Source organism: Macaca nemestrina, chromosome 16, assembly GCF_043159975.1.
Source record: "Macaca nemestrina isolate mMacNem1 chromosome 16, mMacNem.hap1, whole genome shotgun sequence".
Lineage (NCBI taxonomy): Eukaryota > Metazoa > Chordata > Mammalia > Primates > Cercopithecidae > Macaca > Macaca nemestrina.
In genome coordinates this window covers 77,131,045-77,158,205 of record NC_092140.1, presented here as the reverse complement: position 1 = coordinate 77,158,205, position 27,161 = coordinate 77,131,045, and the positions used below count along the sequence as shown (strand labels likewise).

General features: G+C 42.5%; 1 protein-coding gene and 1 long non-coding RNA gene across 3 annotated transcripts in view; one reads left to right on the top strand and one right to left on the bottom strand.

Moving 5' to 3' along the window:
• The window catches only part of LOC105490720 (karyopherin subunit alpha 3), a 95,923-nt gene extending 72,480 nt beyond the window's left edge, over positions 1–23,443 (bottom strand). Inside the window, exon 1 of the mRNA XM_011756605.2 lies at positions 23,200–23,443. Coding sequence (XP_011754907.1) covers positions 23,200–23,268 — 69 coding nt within the window. The 5' untranslated portion in view covers positions 23,269–23,443. The remainder of the gene's footprint in view (positions 1–23,199) is intronic.
• A 257-nt stretch (positions 23,444–23,700) lies between these two features.
• Positions 23,701–27,161, top strand: part of LOC105490721 (uncharacterized) — a 46,480-nt gene continuing 43,019 nt past the window's right edge. For both annotated transcript variants that reach the window (XR_011614794.1, XR_011614793.1), the window contains exon 1: positions 23,701–24,815. This is a non-coding gene — a long non-coding RNA (uncharacterized lncRNA). The remainder of the gene's footprint in view (positions 24,816–27,161) is intronic.

Genomic DNA, 27,161 nt, shown 5'->3' with positions numbered 1-27,161 from the left:
CACGCTGTTGCCCAGGCTGGAGTGCAGTGGCGCGATCTCGGCTCACTGCAAGCTCCGCCTCCCGGGTTCACGCCATTCTCCTGCCTCAGCCTCCTGAGTAGCTGGGACTACAGGCGCCCGCCACCGCGCCCGGCTAATTTTTTGTATTTTTAGTAGAGACGGGGTTTCACTGTGGTCTCGATCTCCTGACCTTGTGATCCGCCCGCCTCGGCCTCCCAAAGTGCTGGGATTACAGGCTTGAGCCACCGCGCCCGGCCAAGTCTTTGCCCATTTTTAAACTAGATTGTCTTTGTATTGTTCAGTTGTAGTTCTTTACAAATTCTGGAGGTTAAGTAGTATCTTTATCAGATGTATGATTTGCAATATTTTCCTCCCATTTGCGGGCTGCTTTTCTCCTTTCTTGTTTTTGGAGACAGGGTCTCACTCTGACGCCCAGGTTGGAGTGCAGGGCGTGATTACCACTCACTGCAGCCCCAACTTCCTGGGCGCCAGTGATCCTCCCACCTCAGCCTCCCAAGTAGCTTGGACTACAGATGGGCTCCACTAGCCAGTGATCCTCCCACCTCAGCCTCCCAAGTAGCTTGGACTACAGATGGGCTCCACTACACCAGGAAAATTATTAAATGTTTTATAAAGACGAGGTCTCACTACACTGCTTAGACTGGTCTTGAACTCCTGGGCTCAGGTGATTCTCCCACCTTGGCCTCCCAAAGTGCTGGGATTACAGGTGTGAGCGAGCCATCATGCCTGGCCACTGTTCTACTTCCTTGATGACGTATTTTAAAGTACAGAATATTTTAATTTTGATAAAGTCCAATTTACCTATATTTCCTCTTGTCACTTGTGCTTTTAAGGTGGTACTATGAAACCAGTGCCAAGGTTACAAAGATCTATACAGATGTTTTCTTCTGAGAAGTTTATACATTTTAGTTTTTACATGTATATCTTTAATCAACTTTGAGTTGGTTTTTCATACTGTGTGAGGTAAGGGTCCAATATTCTCTTGTATGTGGATAGTCATTTGTTCCATTTGTTGAAAAAAGAAAACCAAAACGATTATTTCCTTGTTGTACTGTTTTGCCACCCTTGTTGAAAATCAATTGACCTACCCACCTACCAAAAAAAAAAGAAAGAAGAAAGAAAAAAAAAACCCAAAATACAACTGGTAAATGTGAGTTTATTTCTGGACTCTCAATTCTATTCCATTGGTCCATATGTCTATCCTTATGCCAGTACCACACGGTCTTAATTACTATAGGTTTGCTGGTTCTGTAAATTCTGAAATTGCTAAATATGAGTCCTTCAACTTAGTTTTTCAAGTTTTGCTTTGGTTATTCAGGGTCCTTTGCAATTCCATACAAATTTCAGAATCAACTTATTTCAAGAAGAAGGAGGAGGAGGAGGAGGAGGAGGAGGAGGAGAAGGAGGAGAAGGAGGAGGAAGAGAAGGAGAAAGAAGGAAGAAGAAGAAGAAGAAGAGGAGAAAAAGAAGAAAAAAGAAAAGAATCGAAAAAAAGAAAAAAGGCAAGTCAGCTTGGATTTTATGGGAAATTGCATTGAATCTCTTAGGTCATTTGGGGAATATTGCAGGTTAACAATAACTCTTCCAATCCACGAACATGAAATATATTCCCATTTACTTAGATCTTTCTTTCAATGAAGTTGTAGTTTTCAGTGTACAAGTCATAAACTTTCAGTAAGCAATGAATTCCTGATAAAGAAAAAAAAGTCTTACACTTTTGCTGAATTTATTCCTATTTTTTTCTTTGTAATGCTGTTGTAACGAAATTGTTACTTTGTTTTTTAAGACAGGGTCTCACTCTGTCACCCCTGCTGGAGTGCAGTGGCGCAGTCACCATTCACTGCAGCCTCAACATCTCCAGCTCAAGTGATCCTCCCTCCTCTGACCCCAAGTAGCTGGGACTACAGGAATGTGCTACCACATCCAGCTTTTTACATTTTTGATTTTTGAGACAGGGTCTCACTCTGTTGCTTATCCAGTCTCACCCAGGCTGGAGGTTCTATTGCTCATCATAGTAACACAATTATAGTTCACTGCGGTCTCGACTTCCCAAGCTCAAGCAATCCTCCCACCTTAGCCTCTAGAGTAGGTGGGACTACAAGTACACGCCACCAGACCAGGCTAATTTTGGTATTTTTTTGTAGTGATGGGATCTAGCCATGTTGCCCAGGCTGGTCTTGAATTCCTGGGCTCAGGCAACCCACCTGTCTCAGCCTCCCAAATTTTGGGGATTATAGGCATGAGCCACCACACCTGGCCTGTTTTAATTTTTAGATTGCCCATTGCTGGTATACTAAAGTACAATTGATTTTACATACTGATCTTGTATCCTGCAACCTTGTTGAAATCATTTATTAGCTCTAATAGTTTTTAAGTGAGTTCTTTAGGATTTTCTATCCAGAAGATCACATTTGCAAATAGTGAGTTTTCATTTCTATTTTCCAACCTGGTTATCTTTTATTTTGTTTTCTTGCCTAATTAATTGTGTTGGCTAGAAAATCCAGTACAATACTGAATAGGAAGAACAACAATGAATACCGTTGTCTTATTCCTGATCTCGGGGGAAAGCTTTACATTTACACCACTAATATGATGTAAGCTATGGATTTTTCAGATGCTCTTCAACTTCATCAACAGAATGTGAAGAATGCAAAATAAAACCATAGTAAGACACCTCTACACACTTAGTAAAATGATGAAAATTTAAAAGACTGGCAAAACAAAGTATTGGTGAGGATGTGGAACAAATAGAATTCACGCACTGTTGGTGAATGTAAAATAGTACAACCACCTTGGAAAAGAATTTTGAAGTTTCTAAATACTGTTAGGCCAGGCACAGTGGCTCACACCTGTAATCCCAGCACTTTGGGAGGCCGAGGCGGGTGGATCACCTGAGGTCAGGAGTTCCAGACCAGCCTGGCCAACATGATGAAACCCCATCTCTACTAAAAATACCAAAATCAGCAGGGCATGGTGGCGCACATCTGTAATCTCAGATACTCAGGAGGCTGACGCAGGAGAATTGTTTGAACCCAAGAGGCGGAGGCTGCAGTGAGCCGAGATCGTGCCATTCCACTTCAGCCTGGGTGACAAAAACAAAACTCTGTCTCAAAATAAATAAATACAGTTAAATACACAGTTATATGACCCAGCCATTCTATTCCTAGGTATTGATCCAACAGAGAAACACAGAGACTTATATTGATCCAAAAGACAAACACATAGCTTTATAAACAAATATTCATTGCAGTCTTACTTACAGTTGCCAAAAACTAGAAACAACTCAAATGGCCAACAGTAGATAAATGGCCTACTGTTGTGATATATTCATGTAATGAATATGACTCAGCAATTAAGAAGAATGAACTTTAGGTACACAAAATATTAATGTTAATATTAAATTTTTAAAAAGTCAGACACAAAAGGAGTATGTATTGTGATAACATTTAAATGAAATTCTGGAAAAGGCAAACTGATCAATGAAAGAAAGCAGATTAATATTTGCCTAAGGGTGAGGGACAGGAAGGGGTTACTGCAAAGAGCTATGGGGGAACTTTGGCGAAGACAGAAATATTTACATTTTGATTGCAATGGTGGTTACAAGGGGGTAATCATTTGTCAAAACTCATCATGCTAAATACTGATGTGTATTACTTCTGTAATTTTTTAATGTTAATTATTCTGAGAAGTACTTAAATTATTTAAAGCCCTTTCTAAATTAGTCTGCCTCAGAGATTATTTTTTCTATGATTTAATTACCAATGTCCTAATTTTTTATCCTATTAATACCATATTATGCACTTGGACCTGTGTTGCTTATCAACACTTGGGGCAGCTGATAAATATTCCCTGTAATTAAAAAAAATTGTAAGCAGTCAAAAACTAATAAACCTTCAAGAGTGTTATAAATACATAAAATTTACAATAACATTTACATGACACCTATTTTAATGCTTTGTTCATTTTATGTTCCAATGATTATTAGGACTAAGTGGTGAGTTCATGTAAAAATGACTTTACAGTAGTTATAAAACCAAACTTACACTGCTGAAGTCTACTAGGCAGAGGAACTGAACAAGAAGAACAGGAAGGTGCTATACATTTTCTGAAGGTCCCTAAAACACCTCTAGGCACCATATAACTCCTACCTCACCAAAAGAAAAAAGAAAGGAAGAAGTAACCACATTCTGAAAGTCTATAGCACCAAGACTAACCCATTCATAGTCATCTTTTTGAGACAGGTCTCGCTCTGTCACCCAGTCTGGAGTGGAGTAGTGATCATGGCTCGCTGCAGCCTCAACCTCCCAGACTCAGGGGATCCTCCCACCTCAACCTCCCAAGTTGCTGGGACCACAGGTGTGAGCCACTAAACCCAGGCTAATTTTTTTTTTTTTTTAAGGGACGAGGTTTTGCCATATTGCCCAGGCTAGTCTCAAACTCCTGGGATCAAGTGATCCCCCTGCCTCAGCCTCCCAAAGTGCTAGGATTACAGGTGTGAGCCACCACACCAGCTCTTGGTCCTTTTCCTTGATACAAGTCAGCAGAGACTCCAATTTCACCACTTCAATACAATTAATATATTCTTTAAAAAGAGAGAAAGATTAATTAAAGCCACATGAGCCACAGCCCCAAGAATCTACAGTTATACCCCGAATTCAACACCTGGCAGCAGTCATAACTAGAGGTCTCCTATAACACCTAGGCCTGGATGTCCAGCTGCCTGGTTTCCTCTGGATTGTAAATTCGGAACTTTCAGGTTTCTCTTTTGCTCATTCTCCCTTCTCTGCCTTTTAGACAAGAGAGCTCTGGACCTCCTCTCAAGGCTATCTTTACCCTAAACAGATCTGCCCAACATCCCTTCCTCCCTAATACCTGCACTGCTGTAAACAGTGTACAGTTTTCTCAAAAATAGGTCCAGTATTTACTATGCTTACCAAAAGAAAAGCACAGGGAGGGATATGTTGGTTAAATTATATTTAAAGTTTAGCCATGACCACAAACATATCATGTCCTCACATAATGCCATCACGTTCACAAATACAAAAACTTAGAATGAAAGTTATAAACCTGGCTGTGCCCCCTAATTGCTGCATGGAGCTATGTCTAACGTATCAGAAGACTCCTGCACTGGTAACTAAAACAACTAATTAGGAATGTGTTCTCATTATGAAAATATTCAGCCAGGCGTGGTGGCTCATGCCTGCAATCCCAGCACTTTGGGAGGCCAAGGCAGGTGGATTACCTGAGGTCAAGAGTTCAAGAGTAGCTTGACTAACATGGTGAAACTCTGCCTCTACTAAAAATACAAAAATTTGCCAGGTATGGTTGCACATGCCTGTAATCCCAGCTCCTTGGGAGGCTGAGGCAGGAGAATCCCTTGAACTGGGAGGCGGAGGTTGCAGTGAGTGGAGATCATGCCATTGCACCCCAGCCTGGACAACAGAGCGAGACTCCGTCTCAAAAAAAAAAAAAAAAAAAAAAAGGAAGAAAAAAGAAAATATTCTAGCTATTTTTGACAAACACTAAACAATACACTGAAGAATTTATTACCAGGAGAGAAATATTTAGTGAGTTAAAATAGTGCTTCCCAGCCACTTTCACATCACGACACGCACAGGAAATATTTATACAGCATACTGAGATAAAAGGACAAGGCTACATAGGCTCCACCACCCAAGTCCCTGGGTGGCCACCCCTAGGGCAGCGCTCCAGATGGGAAACACTGATTTAACAGGCTCTCATGCTAATGCCCTGGGTCGCTGAGACAAACTAGGGAGAAGTTCATCCATATGGCTGTACACCGTCACAAACAAACCAGCTTTAAAAAATATTTGTTTCTGCTTTTCTAACTTATGCATCTTCGTCAAACCATGAAACATTCAAGGCCCAGTTCATCTCCACCAAGAAGCCCTCACAAATCTCTAAGGCTGTAATTCACAACTATCCTTTCTCTGTGTTCCCAAACTTCCTTTACTCTTACTAAACTATCACGTTCTGTTTTATAGTTGCCTTCAGTTATTATTTACCTTATTAAATTAAATATGTCCCTTGAATACAAGGATCTTGTTTCATTCATTTTTATTTCCTTCTGGCTCCACAATATTGAAAAAAGAGTTTGTACAACCAATGTTTGTTCAATCTGACTTGGGGTGGGTCATATTCAGTGACAATGCTTTTTGTACTACAATAGCCCATGTACTTTCTTCCTCTGTATTCTGAAATTGGATTTATTTAGTTCCAAGCCTCTCAAATATTCCAAATTTTCCAAAGTTTCAAGAGTTAGTTCAACAGGATACACAAAAATGTGTTTGCACTAGCCCTACATCCATAAAATTTAGAAAACAAAAGCAAATATCCAGCCCCTATAGAACTTTTTGTTTTTTGTTTTTTGTTTTTGTATTTTTAGTAGATACAAGGGTTTCATCACGTTGACCAGGCTGGTCTCGAACTCCTGGCCTCAAGAGATCTGCCCACCTCAGCCTCCCAAAGTGCTGGGATTACACGCATGAGCTACCACACCCAGCTGTGCCCCTAAAGAACTTTAACATCCAAGTATCAATTCTTTCTTCCAAGCAAAAACAAGGTTTCCAGAACTCTAACAGATAACTGAAAACCACACTGTTATTACCAGCCATAGTCCCTGACAGTAACTTTAAATTGCCCAAGAGCAATGAGGAAGTATTTTAAATTATTTTCACATCTATTGAAGGATTCCAGCCAACAGAATGTATTCTTATTACACAGCAGTAAATATGCATTTTATCATTAAATAGTATGATAATCCTAACTGGGAATTACCAGCTTGTAAATTTTCTCTGTAAAATCTGTGAATCTATCTGAATGCTTAGATTTTATTTAGAATCACAATTTTTATTTTCATCTTCCCCTTCCCTTTAAAAAATAGTTAATTTTTAACTACTAGTAAGTAGAATAAGCAGAAATGTAACTATAAGTGAATACATAATATGAATTAGTACACAAATTAAGTTATACAAGGACCATTCCCAAAATATTTATTGAAAAATGCTTCTATCCATTTCTGATGTTTTTCTGACCCTTGTTTAAAATACCACATGCTAAAGTTAACTAAAATTATTTCTGCATAATCTAAAGACAAAAGAAAGCACCTCAATAAGCATTCCCAAGTATATATTTCAAAACCAAGATACACATAGTCATGGGAAGTAGTTTCAAACTTATAGTCAGTTCAAATTTATAAAAAGATACTAACTGTATAGTCCATTGCTCTCTGCTAGCTGAGGATAACAAAAGCTAATTTCTACTTTTTCTCTACCACCCATATATGCATCTCTACAATCTGTAGCCCAATATTTAGCCAACATGTTCATCCTTCTCAGTCTATCTAATTCCTTTTTTCTTGCTGATTCAAATGTTGAGGAATGCACATGCAATATCCAATCCCTCTAATTATTTCAATGCCTACTCAATTACCTTCCTCCATACTCTGTTCAGCTTTCTACCTTTCAGTCCCTATTATTATCATTTGAATAAAGAAAAATAACAACAGTATCTGTCTTAACACCCTCTGTAAACACCACAAAGATATGCTGAAGGGTTGGATTTGTACTCCTTTTGTGATTCTGAAATGGGAAATGCAAAGAAAGTATACAGGTTCCAGGACCTCCTAATACCAAAATCCAAGGATGCACAAGTCCCTTTATATAAAATGGCATAGTATTTGCATATAACCTGTCATCTCTAGATTACTTATAATACCTAATATTATATAAATGCCACATAAACAGTTGTCACACTATTTTTTTCTTTATGTGAGACAGGGTCTCGCTCTGTCACGTGGGCTGGAGTGCAGTGATGCAATGCTCAGTGCAGCCTTGATCTCCTCAGGTCAAACAATCCTCGTGCCTCAGCCTCCCAAGGAGCTTGGACTACAGGCACACGACAATGCACCCAGCTGATTTTTTTTTTTTTTTTTCTGTATTTTTTGTAGAAGTAGGGTCTCACTTTGCTGCCCAGGCTGGTCTAGAACTCCTGGCTTCAAGCAGTCCTCTCACCTGGGCCTCTCAAAGTGCTGAGATTACAGGCATGAGCCACATGCCTGGCCTGTATTATTTTTTAGTAAAATCACTTTCCAAAATACTGCAATACGAGGAAACCTTTATTTCCAAAAAGTCCACTCATAATAACTTATAAACATCTTTGGAAATTAAAAATTAACCACATCAACCTATTTAGCCCACAGAACTCACATTAACCCACATCAACCTGCTTAGCCCACATAACCCACATTAACCCATATTGTGGGTTATGTTTTAAAAGGGGAAAAAACACTGAAACTACCGTATGTCTTACCTTTTAGGCATATATGTTAAAATTTTGGCAGATGAAACATAATACCGATAGATTATGCTTCAAAACAATACAGGGAAGAGTAGAAGTGGGTAGAGATTGTTAAATCCAGTTTAGTCTAAAGCTGTCTCCTTACATATTTGAAGTTCAGTCTAAAGGCTTCTCTGTACATAGTGAACTATAAATGTATCTAAATGGAGGTGTAAACAGACTGTAACCTACTTTTGTGCCAGTCACCAAGTTTTGGCCAGTCAAAAGGGGCCAACTGTTCAAACCATGTTCAAATAAGGCAAATGCTGAGCTGTAACCAATCTGACTGCTTCTGCACCTCTGTCTATACATCTTCCACCACCTGGCTGTGCTGGAGTCTCTCTGAACATACTGTGGCTCAGGAGGCTGCCCTATGCACAAAGCATTCTTTGCTCAGTTGAACTCTTTAATTTGGCTAAGGACTTTCTTTTAACAAGATATAAATTAAACAAAACAACCATAAATTATAATTGTTTTAAAATGCCACATGGGAGTTCAATATATTATTCTCTCTACTTTTACATATGTTTGAAAGTTTTATAAAAGAGAGTTTTTGTTTTTTTGTTGTTGTTTTTCTGAGACGGTACAATCTCAGCTCATTGTGGCCTCCACCTCCTGGACTCAAGAGATCCTCCCAACTCAGCCTCCCAAGCTGGGACTACAGTTGTGAACCATCATGCTTGCCTACTTTTTAAATCTTGTGTAGAGATGAGGTCTCACTATATTACCTAGACTGGTCTTTAACTCCTAGCCTCAAGCAATCCTCCCTCCTCTTGTCTTCCAAAGTGCTGGGATTACAGGTGTGAGCCACTGTGCCCAGCCAGAATTTTTAAGTGTGTTATGCTAAAACACATAATTAAAAACAAGTGATTTTTGGTTTTCTGAAATCAGAAAACCTGGTTACCAACTAGATGAGTGGACAGCATTCATTATTTTTCTATGCCTTAAATTTTCATATCTGTGAATAAGGAGTTGGACTCAATAAATTCCAACGTTCCTGCTAGTTCCTTTTTTTTTTTTTTTTTTTTTTTTTTGAGACGGAGCCTTGCTCAGTCGCCCAGGCTGGAGTGCAGTGGCCAGATCTCAGCTCACTGCAAGCTCCGCCTCCCCGGTTCATGCCATTCTCCTGCCTCAGCCTCCCGAGTAGCTGGGACTACAGGCGCCCGCTACCACGCCCAGCTAATTTTTTGCATTTTTAGTAGAGACGGGGTTTCACCGTGTTAGCCAGGATGGTCTTGATCTCCTGACCTTGTGATCCACCCACCTCGGCCTCCTAAAGTGCTGGGATTACAGGCGTGAGCCACCGTGCCCAGCCCCATTTTTTTTTTTTAACAATTCAATTGAATATGACTTCTACACTTTGATTTTGGTTTAACAATTCTAACTAAAATCCAGCATGCATTCATAGCTAAATCTGATATAATTAACTGAAAACTGTTCATTACTGTTACCAAAATAACAATCCAGTACAGTACTTACCTCAGCTGGGCCTTCATTCCTATATAAATCCTAGTTTGCTTTCCCTGAAACACCTTTCCTTCAAGTATTACCTCTTAAACCCGTCATTCTCTATAGATAAAGTTGTCAAAGAAAATAGAGGCCACTAAGTATAATTTGTTCCAGTTTCCCCACCCCTAATGCAGCCCATCCTCATTTCTGTCTGTACTTCAAGTCCTTTCCACCTGAGGCTCCTTCAAGATCTCTCCACATCTCTTACATCTCTTACTTGCCTTCCCTAACAACTCCCTACTTACTCTATCTAGGCTCAGTCGTTTGTTCCTTTTCTAACCAAGTCCTCAGGTCTCTTTTGCTCTGGCTTCTTCAGTTTAGCCTACAGTCAACACCACCCCCACCCTTCTTAACAAATAAAAAACAACGAACAGCTTCTTTCAATCCTACTTCTTCCTCAGGCTAACCTGTGATTCCTCCTTCCCATGACTACCAAATATTTAAACCAAAGTTCTAACTAGTCTAACTACCTCAACTCCAACTCACTCCTTAGCTCATCATGATCTAGCTTTCAGCCTCCACCACTCTCTGTTTTCCACTTCTCACTGGCCCCCAATGAGCAAATACAACAAAAGGCTTATTTTAAGATCTCATCATGCCTCTCTTCTCTGTAGCAATTGATACTGCAATTACTGCCCCTCCTCCAGGAAACTCTCATCCCTAAAGTTCTGATACACCATTTTGCTGCTAAGCTTCCTACAGACTCCCTCAGCACCATTTTCACCTTGTCTCCTAATATGATTTGGTTCCTCAGGGTTGTTTACTCCCCTGCTCCTCTTTCCTTCTTACCCCTAAAATCCCTCACCTATATTATCATCTTACTGTAGTCATTGCTTTGAACTATTAATCTTCACCACTGGCCACACTAGCCTAGAAGGAAGGGCCTGTGAGCCAAATCCAGACCCCCAACTGATTCCATAATAAAGCTTTATTAGAATACAACCACACTCGTTTGCCTCCAGTCTATGGCTGCTGTTGTGCTCAAGGCACAGGTGAAGAGTTGCAATACAAGCAGAATGGCCCTCAAAGCCTTAATATTTAGGCTTTTAAAAAATATTATGGCTCTTTACAAAAAACTTGCCAACCTCTATTCTGTAAGGTAAAATATGCCAAAAGATTAGTCCTAATAACTTTTTCTGCTTTTCAATTTCAGTGCCAATGCTATAGTCAGGCCACCTACCTGAGACCTTGAGGGTTTGCTCTTACTCCCAAACTCTCTTCTCGTCTTCACCAATCCATCCCCTATGGTATAACCAAAGCAATGCTTCTAAATGCACAAATCTATTTCACTATTTAAAATGTTCCCCAGAGAAAAGGTTTTTCACAATCTAGCTCTTGTCTGTTCTACCCAAATTTCCAATTACTCCACCTGAATATTGAAGAAATATTTCTTTTCTATTTTTATTTATTTACTTATTTTAAGATGGAGTCTCACTTCCTCACCCAGGCTGGAATGCAGTGGTGCAATCTCAGCTCACTGCAACCTCTGCCTTGCAGGTTCAAGCGATTCTCCTGCCTCAGCCTCTGGAGTACCTGGGACTACAGGTGCATGCCACCACACCTGGCTAATTATTGCATTTTTAGTAAAGACAGCATTTCACCATGTTGGCCAGGCTGGTCTCGAACTCCTGACCTCAGGTGATCCGCCCACCTCAACCTCCCAAAGTGCTGGGATTACAGGTGTAAGGCCACCGCGCCCAGCCAGAAATACTGAATTACTTTAGTTCCCCAGAACATATCACACTGTCTCCTCTTACTTCCAGGCTTGCCCAAGATTTACCACAAATACCTACACATTTTTCTACTTTCAGCTCAGGCACAATCACCTCCATGAAGCCTTCCGTGACTCATCCAGGCCAACTCAGGTGATTCTTTCCCCACGTGCCCGCTCTACTAGGTACACACTTCCATTACTGGAAATATTTACTTGCTTTCACACAATCTGCATACTAGTCTACACATTCCTTGAGCAGGAACCCTGAGGTAAAGTAGGAAAATAGCTATTAAGGGCATGGAGTTTTAAAGTCGGAAATCTGGGACTGAATGCAAGTTCTGCCCCTTCCTAACCGTATGTTCTTAACAAATTAAGAAGAAAATGAAGAAATGAAGAACTTATTTTCTTCTTCTGTATAATGTAAACTTTGTGAGGATTATTTAAGGTTATTCATATAAACACAGTGCCTTGCACATAGTTATGTGCTCAACAATTACTGGTTATCATTATTTTCATTGTTTTATCCCTCACACTTAGTAAAGAATTCGAATAGCTGCTGAGTGACATAACTGAAGCAAGCTAGTTCTGCACCGTTTTCAGCTGCATACTGAATATTTTCATCTGAACAACATTTGGATTCCGAGAACTCATTATCTTTACACCCAAACTGTTTCAATTAGAGCAACCAACGTGTTAAGGTTTGTCCAGGACTTTCTCTGTTTGAACACTGAACGTCCTGTATACTGGGAACTACCTCAGTTCCAGGCAAACCAAGACAGTTGATTACCTTAGAGTTATGTTGCAAACAACAGAAACTGACTTGGGTTAATTTAAGAAGAAAAAAAGGGAAGAGTGAATTTATTGGTAGAATATAGAGTAATTCACAAAACCAAGGCAAAGCTGAAGAATCAAGCCTATGGAAGCAACTCCCACATATCTAGCCGGCAGGAATTAATGGATGGTTACCTTCACAGTACTTCTGTCAGGATGAATCAATTAGGTCTCAGTATCAGCTCACTCAAGATTTAAATGCCAGAGACAGAATTAGCCTAATTTGTGTTAGCCAGAAAAGTGTGAGGTACATTAATTAACCAGAGGCAGGATCACCTACATTAAAAATCCCACCATGAGATATCCAATGGCAGAAATGTAGCTTCCCAAGGCCAAATCAGAAGGCTGTTTCCAAAAGCAGGGAGAATGGATATGATACCCCCCAAATCAGCTGCAGTTTAAACATGCCAAACCTTCAGACTCCATGACACAGTCACTGTTATTCATGCTATTTTTCTTTCTGAGTTGGCAAACTCATCCTTCAAGACCTAGCTCAAGTATGACCTTCTGTGTAACCTTACTAAATTTCCCCAGGTACAGTCACACTTTTTCTATGCTCTTATAGTACTTTACAAATTATGTACCTGTATCATAGAATTTATCACACTGTACACTAGCCATATGCTTAAGTATCAGTCTCTCCCACTAAACTGAACTTCCTTAGATCAGGGAATATTTTCATATTTATAATCTTTGGTACCTAATGATGTCTACACAGCATGTAGAAAATACTAAACAGGCCGGGCGCGGGGGCTCACGCCTGTAATCCCAGCACTTTGGGAGGCTGAGGTTGATGAATTGCTTGAGCCCAAGAGTTTGAGATCAGCTTGGGCAACATGGCGACAGCCTGTCTCTACAAAAAACATAAAAATTAGCTGGGCATGATGGCATGCACCTGTCCAGCTACTTGAGCAGATCACTTGAGCCTAGGAGGTTAAGGATGCAGTGAGCCGTGATTGTGCCACTGTACTCCAGCCTAGATGACAGAGCAAGACCCTGTCTCAAAGAAAAAAAAAGCTAAATAAATGTTCAATAATCTGTTTCCCAAGTCACTAGAATATGTAAAGCATCAAATAAAAAGAAACACAGGGGCTACCACAGGTAAACATGCTGACAGTATCAAAGAGAAAGCTAATAGACTAAAAGCAAGGGAAGGACATGCCAAAAAAATTATGAAGAGCAAAAACTCCACAAGCATAAAAATCAAGGACAAAATCCTGTTAATCTAACAACCTGAAGGCATCACTTATATAAAAGCAAAACCCAATATCCACATGCATAATGGTGATTCTCAAGAATCAAGAAAACAGCTAAACTATATTCGATTTAAGGCAGGTGTCAAAATAAAGTAAAATCTTGTATATATACAACCTCCCTAACCCAGAAAACCGAGAATGATTAATTCCAAGTAAATATAGTCAAGATTTATTTTACCACATTTTAAGTGCTGATGTTGGCTATGCTGTAACAAAATTTTTCTTAATAGTAAAACTGCAAAAAGGATAGCTACGTCCTCCTTATACTTTTAATATTCCTTTACCTCCAAGATAAAGGAATAGACTTGAAAATGAGAATCCAGTCCTCCCTCAGTATCCTCGGGGGGTTGGCTCCAGATGCTCCCTCCCCCAAAGATATTAAAATCTGCAGATGCTCAAGTCTCTTCTATAAAATGGTACAGTACAGTCAGCCCTACGAATCCACAGGTTACAAAGGGCCAACTGTACAGCCAAACCGTATGCTAACTAAACAAAAAGTCAACTGAGGAGTGGTGTCAGTCATAGAAAGAAAATCCTACTGACTCTGAAGTTAGAAGTTCTAGAAATACACTTTGTAACTCCTTTACTGGATACTAAGTTACTTTTTTTTCCACTTCTTGAAATGTCATCCAGTTCATGTCACATTTCACCCAGTTCATGCAGCATTTCACCCAAATAACTAAAATTCACTTCACAAACTGTTAAATAACTTTCACATTCATGGCATTAAACTATTTGTTCTTTATCACCTGAACCCTATGACGAATCTTATTATCATTACTGAGATATATTCTGAAGTACACACTATCACCAACTGAAGTTTAAATAAATAAATAAAAGCTTAACTTGAAGCTAATCAAGCCTTTAAATCAAACTTCCAGTTTAGGCTGGGCTCAGTGGCTCATGCCTATAATCCCAGCATTTTGGGAGGTTGAGGAGGAAAGACTACTTGAGGCCATAAGTTCAAGACCAGCCTGGGCAACACAGCAAGACCCCATCACTACAAAAAGTAAATAAGCTGGACACGGTGGTGTGCACCTGTAGTCCTAGCTATTCAAGACCCTGAGGCAGGAGGATTGCTTGAGCCATGATCATGTCACTGCACTCCAGCCCAGGTAACAGCAAGAGTCTGTCTCAAAAATGTTTTAAAATTTTTTTTAAAAAACTTCCAGATTACAAAATATCCAAAGGGCGATTAAAAAAAAATAAGAGGAACCAGTTAAGCACCACCAGAAGGAAACAGACAAACCCAGTAATTAGGACAGTCTATTAGGCTAAACCATATGAAATCGCCAATACTTGGCTGTTGTTACAAACCTGGAAAAAGGCAATTTCATATAGTGCAATTTAATATAAGAAAACTGACCTGAACAAATTAGTGGCATTTTTAAATGGTTGGGAGACAACAGACTAAAGTTGGAAACAACCCAAGTATTCGTCCATAGATGAATGGGTAAACAAAATGTGGTATATACATATAAAGGAGTGTTACTTAGCCATATAAATTAGCCTTAATCACTAATTCATTCACTATGTACATGCCTTAATCTCCCAGAACTTCACCTGTCATAATAAAAAGCTTGGAGTTGATTTGGGAAGCAGTAGAAAAAGGCACTAAAAGAGTAAATGTTTCGGTTAAAAAATACATGAGAAAATTATCGTGTCTGTGGTGCCTAGGATGTATTTATTCAAGGAATATTTTAATGCTTGCTTGGTTCTAGCCACTGTACTAAGTGGTAGGCAATGAAGACACATAGTCTGTGCCCTCAAAAAGCTCACAATCTAGTAAGAAAAATAAAATCTAATTAGAATACATTATCATAATTGCAATGAGAAAGATACACTCAGACTTCTTCCAGGAGCAAAGAATGGTACCTACCCAGAGTTGAGTATTTAAAAGTGGTAGGAATTAGCCAGGCAACAGGAGGCAGAGAAGGATATTCCAGTCAGCAAGATGGCCCTGAGAATAGAAATAGCACTGGCGAGGAGGGGCAGGCGGGATTCCAGATTATGTATAAGCATATAAGAAGTTCAGTGTTGCTAGGGCTTAAGGGGGTGGGGGAAGAAGGCTGAATCTGGAGAAATAATCAGGCATCAGGCTCACTGAAAAATCTCATAAACTAGAGGAAGAACACCACTTTGGAGATAGTTTTAAACAGGAAGGTGACAGGTAATAAGGCTTAAAGTAGGCTGGAGGCAGCAGAATATAGAGGCAGGGCCAAAATCCAGAGACAGCACAGAGATTCGAGCTACATAACTGGCATCTGACTGAATGTGGAAGAGGAGAAAGAAGTCCAAGTAGCCTCTCAAGTTTCAAATTCAGGTCACAGTGAGGGTGATGATGCCATAAACAGAAAAAAGAAAAAACAAAGGCAGAATATGGCTTTAAACACTTTGAGCTTGAGAAGCTAAAAAGATGCTCATGTGAATAATTTCCAGATGATGATTTTATGAAATTTAAGTCCCCCCACACTGAAATGATGATTAAAGCCAAGGGAGCTGCTGATATGAGCAAGAAAAACAGTCTATAGATAAAAGAATCGTAGACAGAATCCCAAGCCATGCCTACCACATTCAAAGGGTAGAAGAAGACTTAGCAAAGCTGACTGAAAAAGAGAACTCCAAGAACCAGGAAGCAGTATATGCCCCATTAGTGAACTCAACAACAACAACAAAAATAGTTTGTCTGCTCTATGACATATAGATTGCTGAAACACTCAACGCTCTTCAAACTTAGGAAGAAAGAGGGAAATGTACAGGACAGATGGTCGTAAGCACCTTTAGACACTGCACATGGTTAAACAGAGCCAAGAGGCAGAACACGGGTGCATGGCCAACACGCATACTCCTGGACTTGATCCGTTCAACTGTGTTTCTGTACTTTATGTTCAACTGCTGTTATTTGAGAGTGCTAAACATTAATGTGCTACTAAAAATCACATATGAACTAATATGAATTTTGCCTTAACACTCTTATTTATCATTCAAGTATGAGTGAGTTCATGTTACAGAAATACATTATAGGAGAACAGGCTGTTCAAGGTGGGCTAGGCAACAGTATCGATGCCATGGAGTCAACACCAAAAGAAAACTAATGTCTTAGAATAATACTGAACCTTTCATTCCCAAATGCAGACTTTTTTTCAGGTATACCATCTAGTCTCTCTTCTCTATTACGTTTCATGTGTTTCAAGTTACATCCAAGGTTATCTATTCTCAGTGAGCTTCTCGACAGAGCCCAAATACTCGAACAGCTATACACAAACAGAATTTGTTGTATATCACAGCAATTTATCCCAAATAGGTGAAGGAAAATTCACCTAGGAAAACACTAGAGAGAAGGAAAAGAATAGGAACTGATAGTACCAAGTATGCTATAAGTCAGGAAAGGCCTCATGGAGAATTTTTAAAGGTCTGTTTTTTGTTTTTAACCAGAATGATATGGTGTGGCAGAATTGTAATCTTGGTGTTCCAGAGATATATGAAGGAGTCTCACTGAAGAGATAGGTTGCCAGAGTGAGCTCCAACTCAACAGACGGCCAAAAGAAAGCACAAAGAACAGCATATACAAAGGCATGAAGAAGAAACTACTGGTTACTCAAGCATCTCCAGCTTTATCACAGCTGGCACAAAGGAGATATAAGAAAAAGCACAAGGTGAGGTAAAAAAGGTAGAGTCTTATAACTATGTGTGGCATGCTAAGGACTTTTATCCTGAAGTCAATGGGAAGAATCATAAACAGGAAAGTAACACAGAAAGATCTGAGAAAGATCAATCCACAAGATACACTGGGGAGAGAAGATACTGAACACAGACGAGCTAGGTACACTATTATACTTGTTCAGGCAAGAAAGGTAAGGGTCTAAACCAGGGGCAGTGGAAGTAAGGTTGGTAACAGGTACAAACATGAGGGTTCTTCAGATGACTAATACAGAAAAGGATGAAGGAGGGGAAGAGAAGGGAGTCAAGGATAGAGTTTTAAACTTGGACAATAAGATACTGCCACTTACCATTGGAGGTTCCAGAGAGACAGAAGCAAGTTTGGTAGAGCTAACTGAATTTTGCAGGTGAGAAAATATATATTAGCTCTAGTATCAGAAACTAAAGCAGAAAGCTTAAGTGCTAGCCCATTATGGATTATCATTTTTTGGTAAAACCAACTAACTGGCTCCTTGCTGATAAGAAGAAAACTTTGCAAGAGTAAAAAGATAAAAAGGCAAATAAATCTAATAATAAAGTTCATCAAAAATTATTAGCAAGGTTTTAAAATATAGAAATAGCAGTTTCTAGGCCAGGCGCAGTGGCTCAAGCCTGTAATCCCAGCACTTTGGGAGGCCGAGGCGGGCGGATCACGAGGTCAGGAGATCAAGACCATCCTGGCTAACACGGTGAAACCCCGTCTCTACTAAAAAAATACAAAAAACTAGCCGGGCGAGGTGGCGGGCGCCTGTAGTCCCAGCTACTCGGGAGGCTGAGGCAGGAGAATGGCGTAAACCCAGGAGGCGGAGCGTGCAGTGAGCTGAGATCTGGGCACTGCACTCCAGCCTGGGCGACAGAGCGAGACTCCGTCTCCAAAAAAAAAAAAAAAAAGAAATAGCAATTTCTGAGATTGATAGTCAATATTTCTTTGATATTTTCCCCATTCACTAACTTTCAGGCATGGTTTGTACAAGTCAAGTCTTAGATTCCCTTCAGTGGAGTACAGCACAGTAAGCAAGAGTTCTGGCTTTAGCATCAAGCTTTGTTTGTTTTTGAGACAGAGTTTCACTGTCACCCAGACTTGAGTGCAGTGGCACGATCTCGGCTCACTGGAACCTCCACCTCCCCAGTTCAAGTGATTATCTCGCCTCAGCCTCCTTTGTAGCTGGGATTACAGGCATGAGCCACCACACCTGGCTAATTTTTGCATTTTTAGTAGAGATGGGGTTTCACCATGTTGGCCAGGCTGGTCTCAAACTCCTGACCTCGGGTGATCCACCTGTCTCAGCCTCCCAAAGTGCCAGGATTACAGGCGTGAGCCATTGCGCCCGGCTGCTTAGCATCAAGCTTTGATATAAGTCCAGGCTTTGCCACTTAACACCCAATGGAAGACTCAGGGCCACTTAAGAGTTGTAGGCCTCAAATTTCCTCAGCAGTAAATGGGGATAACAATAGTACCTACTTGATAGGACTGTTGTGAAGATTAAATAGATAATCTATATAAAGTACTTAGCACTGGTATACTGTAAACAATAAATGTTAAGGTTTTTAAAATAATGATTATTAATTACTGTTACTAATGAAAATGTCACATCCTTGAGATATACAGGAGCAAGAAAATGAGAAGCTGACCTGGATTGCAGTTACCTGAGCATTTGTTTTGTAAGTATTCATTAAACAGAACGTTTCTGTTTTGCACACTTTTCTACAAGTTATCTTTGAAAACAGGAAAAAAGTTTTTAAGAATCAATGCCTTACATGAAAAGGTCTAGTATTAAAATGCACATTCCAGGACCGGGCATGGTGGCTCAGGTCCCTAATCCCAACACTCTGAGAGGTCAAGGCAGGGGGATAACTTAAGCTAGCAATTTGAAACCAGCCTGGGCAACATGGCAAAACCCCATCTCTACAAAGAACACAAAAATTAGCCGGGTGTGGTGGCATGTGCCTATAGTCCCAGCTACTCAAGAGGCTGAGATGGGAGGATGGCTTGAGCCCGGGAGGAGGTGGAGGTTATAGTGAGCTGAGATTGGGCCACTGCACTCCACCCTGGGTGACAGAGCCAGACCCTGTTTTGTTTTGTTTTTTTAAAAAGCACATTCCAGAACAAATAAAAGGAAATGTTTCCCTTCCAATATGTACTTCCTAGTTTTAGCTACAAAATCCATTCCCCTACCCAAGCTCCAAATTTCTATCAGTGATAATAATTACTCCTTCCCTTCCTCCATCTATAAACCTCAGAATAACCTTTACCCCCTTTCTCTTCGGTGATCTTTACAAAAAGAATGTGAAGGAGGAGGAAGAGGGAGGAAGAACAGCATCATCAAATCCTCATTCCAGGTTGTAGCCATTCCCAGTCTTAATTTTTTGGAAAACTCTTCCTTGCAGACCAGATAGCAGCACTATTTCTCCAAAATGAATTCTAGGTATTAACTGCCCTGTCACCCTTTCCGTTGCTCTAATCATGTTACACCTCCTCTTTGCTCTGGAATAAATTCCTTCAGATCTCCCTATCAAAAAAAAGCTTCCAAGCAACTCTTTGCCACAAGATATTCTTGGACCAACACAGGCCATCTGGAAGTCTCCTCTCTTTAATATAATCACTCTTCTTTTTTACCTGGATATTTATTCACCAGTTAACACGCCCCTTTTAAGTTTGGTACATACTTCCTATAAGATTCACTAACCTCATTTTTTTTTTCCTCTCCAAAAATCTCTTCAAGTCTCTCTTGATTGAATGATAAAGAAATTTTCTTCCTCAACCCTGTCTCTACTCACAATCCCCTGGCATAACTCTATCCTTTTATTTTCTTTAACAAGTATGTATCTTATTCTTGCACCTAACATCTTGTGTATCAGCTGGTTCTACAATTTCTAACATGTTTCAGCTTTTGTCTATCCTGTATGTGAAAAAATAGGCATCACAGCTTATCAAAGTGCATCTCACTGTTTTAGAACAGCCTGATAACCACAACTACTCAGTTACAGAGCTAAGTTGTACTATGTTTCTAATGGACAAGACTAAGCATGGTTATCTACTCTTAGACATGCCTAAATCCCCAATAAAGGCCCTTCATCAGATTTGACCCCAGTTTACCTTTCAGTCTCTCTCTCTCCTACATTTCTCTCAGGACTCTTCAATTACTGCTCCCTCTGGTCTGGAATGCCCCTTTCTTCCACCGGCCTTCTCCCGCTCTTTGCCTGGCCACCTTTCTTTCATCCTTCACAATCAGCTTACTCCCATTCATTCATTAGAAATCAACCAGAGTATCTTCCCTTTCTGCTCACCTCCAAGTAGTTTTTTGGCATGCATTTTCGGAATACTACACTGTAACAATTGTTGTTCTGCATTGTAATTATCACCCCCACTGGACTGTAAACTCCTTGAGGTACAGACTGCATCTTATTCCTTATCCCCAAGACCTAACATTGATAGATACCCATAGACAATCAGTGAATAAATAATACCCATATCCACTGAGTGACATGCACAGGCTACATAAGCACACTGAGGTTTTGTACCTAAAGTTCCAGCTGGGTGTGATGGCTAGCATCTGTAGTTCCAACACTTTGGAAGGCTGAGGTGGGAGAATCACTGGAGCCCAGGAGTTCAAGACAAGCTTGGGCAATAAAGCTAGACCCCCGTCTCCACAAAAGATTAAAAAATTAGCCAGGTGTGATGGTGTCTGCCTGTAGTCCCAGCTACTTGGGAGGCCATGGTGGGAAGATTCCTTGAGCCTAGGAGTTTGAGCTTGCAGCTGAGCTAGGAGTGCCTGAGCGCTTCAACCTGGGTAAAGAAGCAAGACTCCGTCTCAAAAAATACTTTCCTCATGTAAAGTGGGGATAATGCCACACCTAACTCATACACTTGTTACACAGATTAAATAAGGTATCATGAAGCTCTTAACGCAGTGTCTGTCACATTAGAACTACCATTTGAATGTCTATTTCATGTGTTAGTTACCCTGTAGAGTCCCGAGAAATGTAATGTTGTGACCAACACCAGGCTGAATGGCTTAGCAACCATGCTCTTCTTCATGCATCTAAAAGTCACTGGTTACATTCTTATCATCAGCAAATATTTGTTTTGTACCTATTATGTGCAGGAGTCCTTACTAAGTATCTCTGAGCTACCATAACACAATAATAGAGGTAAACAATGAAACAAAAACCTGTACCAATATCCAAGAGAAGGAAGAATGTTACTGGTTCTTCTGCACCAACAATATGAGTATTTTTCAATACATTTTTATTTGGAACAGGGTAGGCGTCAAGAAAAATTCCTAATGGGAAAAGTTCAAAATTAACACTTGTCATCAAGTGGACCGATAACAGGAGGCAGTTCCAAAATTTCTTGTGTCTATTCCCAAGTTTTACTTTTGCTTAGATGTATTTCTCACAAAGGATATTTAACCATGACCAGGAAAGAATATATGATCTTTGACTCATTTAAATGGGAATTCCACGGATATCTCCCTAGGTTTTTTCCTACTAGTATTTAATTTTGTAGCTCTGAAAAACGGCCTGAGTTTGTCTGTTTCTCTACAAAATAGAACGCTGAATGGTGTATTTACCCCCACAACCTTCCTTAAGATAGGATAAAATACACACCTCTTAATCACACCAGCTTCTTACCAAAAATTACAAAACTGCAAATCATGTCGGCTAGTATTAGAAAAGAAGGCTGTGGCCTTAAAACTATTTTCCCCCTAACAAATCCAAAGGTCACGGTCCCAGTGAAGTTTGTGCATTATACTTACTGTTTTCAGTAGCTGCAGAGAGACCTCTAGCGCTGCCTCAACAAGCCGAGTTTGCAAATAGTACCTGCTAATGTCACCTTAATGAGACAATGGCAACATGCTGAGTAGCAACTAACTGAGCGACCGCGATGAATGTTTAGTTTTGCAACCACTTGGAAATTCTACTAGCTTGGAGCATGAGGTACGTAAGAGGACGTATGAACCCTATGTATCCAATTTATTTTAGTAAAACGTGTCAAAGAAATTGTATCACTCTATGCACACCCCACTCCAAGAAAGGCTAAGAAAACAAGTCCTATGAGCGGAGGTCAGAACAACCTCTTTTCCGAAGCCTGAACACAATAGATGGCAAACTATTGTCCACCTTCAGCTCGCTCCAAATGCCAGCAGTTGCAGGAGTATGAGCTAGAACAGCTCGGCACGACTAGTCCAAAGACGAGCACTGGAATATAAGAAAATGGTCCTGGCGCATCCTACCCTCCCCCATCCATCACCCTCAAACAAGTCAGTTACCCGGCTGGTCCCCACCCCCCTCTGCGGGCCGCCACCGCCCGCCTGGGCCCGGCTAGCAGAAGGTAGCAGCCGGGACCGGCAGAGGCGAGGCTCCATGTGCAGCCGCGCGGGAGGCGCAGAGGGGGCTGCACCGGGCGGAAGGTTGCACCAGCGGCGGGCGCAAGCAGCGGCCGCCCCCTCGGCTGTGCGGTCGGCGGGCCGGGGCGGCAGCATCCCCGTTCATTCGGGCGGCCCCGGCCCGCGGACCCCGCCTCAGCTCCACATCCCCTCCTCGCCGACACAAGGCCGCGCCCGCGTGACGGGGCCGAAAACCCCGGCATTTCCCGGTCGCCGCGCCGGCAGCTTCGGAGGGTGACTGCAGCCCGGCCCGCGTCTCACCGCCCGCTCCGCCCAACCCGGGGCCGCGGTGACTGGAGGCGGCGGCCAACTCCGGCCGACCACAAGCCGACGAGAACCAGCCCGGCGCCGGCCCCCCGCCCCTCCCCGCGTCGCCGGCCCGGCGCGGCCAGGCGGGCCGAGACCACGGAAGCACACTCACTTCCACATCGCGGCCCTTGTTCTTGAAGCTCTTGATGCGGTGGTTTTCCAAGCTGGGGTTCTCGGCCATGGCTGCGCGCGGCTCCAGCGGCGGCTACTCCTGCGGCTGCGGCGGCGGCGGCGAGTCTCGGCGCGGGAGGGGGAGGAGGAGGAGAGCAGGAGGGGGGAGGGTGAGAGGAGAGCACGTTCCGTGACGCCTCCGAGCGCGAGGTGGCAGTAGCGCCGGGGGAGGCGCGGGCCGACTGCCGGGCCGGGTGGGGCGGGAACAGTGCTGAGAGCGGCGCGCGCCCGTGGAGGCTGGCGACACGTGACCGGGGGCGGCGACCGGCTTGGGCGTTCGCCCGGCTGGACGTGCCAGTTGGTTCTCGGGACGACCCTGCCCTCTTTCCCTGCTAGGGCTCTCCACAACCCCTGAGTGCTGCAAGTCTGGTGTCAGAAATGGAGCCGGACCTGGCGGCTTTTACCGCCCCTCAGGCGCGGGGGTGGGGGGAGCGGTCGTCAACTACAGTTCCCAGCATGCCACGATCCGCCTGGGGTAATTCTCCACGCCTAGTGCGAACGAGGAGAATGCCGGGACCCTTGCGCGCGCGGCTTTTTGCGCGCCGCGCTCAGATTGCTGGGCGCAAAGCTCCGCCCCCACAAGGCGGCCTCTGGGCGGGGAAGAGAGGGGAGCTTCCCTGGCACCTTGCGCCCTATCAGGAGGAAGAGGGCGGAGCTTTCTGGGAGCGCACCTCGCTGCGGGTAGGTAGAAAATCAGAAAAAGAACAACCGCGGGTGCTTCGCAGTCTCGCTTTTTTGGAGGTCTTCCCAAATAGCAGCCACCTTCATTCGCTGTGTCCATGCTCTGCTTTAGTTTTATAAATAGCATTTATTTCTAGCTGACATGTACATGTGTATCTACGTGATACGAGTGTTTACGTGCGTTACCTGGCTGCCCGCACGGGAATTCAGCTCAATGAGAGCAGGTACTTTGGTTGAATTACTGCTGAATCTCAAGTGTCAAAACAATGCCTAGCACGTCGTAGATACGCAATAAATACTTGTTGAAGTGGCGCTTTAGTGTCGCCCAGTTTCTCATCATCCTCCCAACCCCGGTTCTGCAACCTTCACTCTGGCAGTCCCTGTATTTCCATGCCCCCAACACTTCTTGTTCTACCACCACACATAATCTTAGCCTTCAGGCATAAGCCAAGCCCTGGGTCGCACACTTTCCTGTGTAGCACTCCCACTCCCTCCGGGGGCATCGAAGGAATGAAACAGGGAAATTTGGATGGATTGCACTGATAAAGAACTGCTTTCGGCCGGGTGCGGTGGCTCACGCCTGTAATCTCAGCACTTTGGGAGGCCAAGGCGGGCGGATCACAAGGTCAAGAGACCGAGACCAGTGTGGCCAACCATGGGCCACATGGTGAAACCCCTTCCCTACTAGATATACAAAAATTAGCTGGGCGTGGTGGCACGCGCCTGGAGGCTGAGGCAGGAGAATCGCTTGAACCCGGGAGGCGGAGGTTGAGGCGGAGGTTGCAGCGAGCCGAGATCGCGCCACTGCACTCCAGCCTGGCGACACAGGGAGACTCTGTCTCAAAAACAAACAAAAAAAGCTGCTTTCTGGAGCAGGTGAGCTTCATTAGCTTGTATGTTAATTAATTTTCAGAATCTATGGTAGACATGAGCAGGTATGTAATGTAGTACTTATAATTTAATTGAACTGAGGTCAAAAGTTGGTAGGAATATACCATGACGGGATCAAAAAGGACAATCTTTAAACCAAAAGGGCCTTAAAGAGCTTGAGGCCCTCAGAAGCCTTTGGTGGCAAAGCTATGTCCAGGGGCATTCGTCTTGTGAGTGGGGGGTGTGGCCTCTTGATAAACACAGGCTTCAGATACTCTAGTCATATTGGACTGTGGCCCAGTGTTGCCAGAAGATTCCACTTTTCAAGGAACACCAAAAAGGTAGATTCTTTTTCTCTTTATTTTTAAGTGTTAATTCACATTTTGTTAATAGACTTAAGCATTTCAGTCACTTCAGAATATCAGGTCCTCAGTTTGCAACACCTGATCTTAGTCTAACCACTCATTTGAAGGGAAACGCGCGCGCACGCACACACACCAGCTATGAGTTTAGAAGGAATACATTAGCTAGGTGGGGCGCAGTGGCTCACGCCTGTAATCCCAGCACTTTGAGAAGCTAAGGTGGGAGGATCACCTGAGGTCAGGAGTTTGAGACCAATCTGGCCAACCATGGCCCACATGGTGAAACCCCTTCTCTACAAAAATACAAAAATTAGCCGGGCGTGGTGGTGCATGCCTGTAGTCACAGGTACTCGGGAAGCTGAGGCAGGAGAATCGCTTGAACCAGGGAGGTGGAGGTTGCAGTGAGTTGAGATCGTGCAGCTGCACTCCAGCCTGGGCGACAGAGCGAGACTCTGTCTCAAAAAAAAAAAAAAAAAAGAAAGAATACATTAGCTCAACTCTGGGTTTTAAGGAAACAGAACTTGTGTGTTTGCCATTCTCCTTGACTAAATGTAAGAGAAAATTTCAGACTGTTGTTCAGTCTTTATTATAATTTAGTAGGTATTCCCTTTTCAGGTTACCTTATGCCACCTCTCTTCACACCCAGTCCAAAGCAGGGCCGCCCTTTTGCCTGGATCTAGTTTAGTCATTTTTATTATTTGCCAGTATCCCTGGTAACTTCAGCATCCACAAATGTGGCACCCTGACACCACAGTCTTTCTACATCCTTAACTTCATCAAGTTTTTTACCACTCAAGTGGTAAAAAGTGCAAGCCTGCACCACACCTTGGAGACCTTAATCTCTGGGAAATGACCACCTCCAGGGACTCAAATTTGGTGTTTCTCATTGTTAGCAACTATCTCCTTCTCTTTTGCCTCACCCTAATCATCACCCTTGGCCTGAAACTTGACAGCTCTTATTTTAAATGAATTTATTTTCCACACATATTGTGAGTGTCTACCATATACCAAGCATTGTATTCATCAGGCACATGTATGAAGGACTAGGGGGTCTCGGGGGAGACAGGAAGGAAGAGTCCTCAGCCCAGGGGTCAGTCAAACCCTCTGACTCGCTCTCCACCTTCCCAAGGCATGGGGAGTCATGCCATAGGCAACACAAGCATAACAGACGGGAAAAGGAGTTCCTGATTTGCCTCCTAAGTCAGCTTCTTTCTGCAAACTCACCACTCTGTTATTGGCATAACCATTCTTCCAGGGACACCTCTTCAAGCTAAGAGCCATCTTTACTTCTTGTCTCTCCCTCAACTCCCTCAACTAGTCACCATGTTAATTCACCACTCAGTGTTTCTGGCATCTCTCTCTTCTTCCCATGCCACCCACAAGACTACCTTAACACCTCCTAGGCAGTCCGCCTGCCTCCCCAATCCCTCCACAGCAATCTGATTCATTTCTCCAGATCTTCCAGACTTCACCTCTGCTCCCAATCAGCATACCCTTCCCCTCTGCCATTGTCTGTCAAGTCATTTCTAAACTCAGTGTAGGGCCAGGTTCGGTGGCTCACGCCTATAATCTCAGCACTTTAGGAGGCCGAGGCAGGTGGATCAACTGAGGTCAAGAGTTCAAGACGAGCCTGACCAATATGGTGAAATGCTGTCTCTACTAAAAAAAATACAAAAACTTAGCCGGGCATGGTGGCACATGCCTGTAACCCCAGCTACTTGGAGGGCTGAGGCGGGAGAATCACTTGAACCTGGAAGAGGGAGGTTGTGGTGAGCCAAGATCGCACCACTGCACTCCAGCCTGGGCAACAAGAGCAAAACTCCATCTCAAAAAATATATATATTAAAATAAATAAATAAACTGTCTAGTGGTTGAGATCATATGTGATGCAGCCACAGTGCAAGATACTTTTTCTTTTTTTTTTTTGATGGAGTCTCGCTCTGTCGCCCAGGCTGGAGTGCAGTGGCACGATCTCGGCTCACTGCAAGCT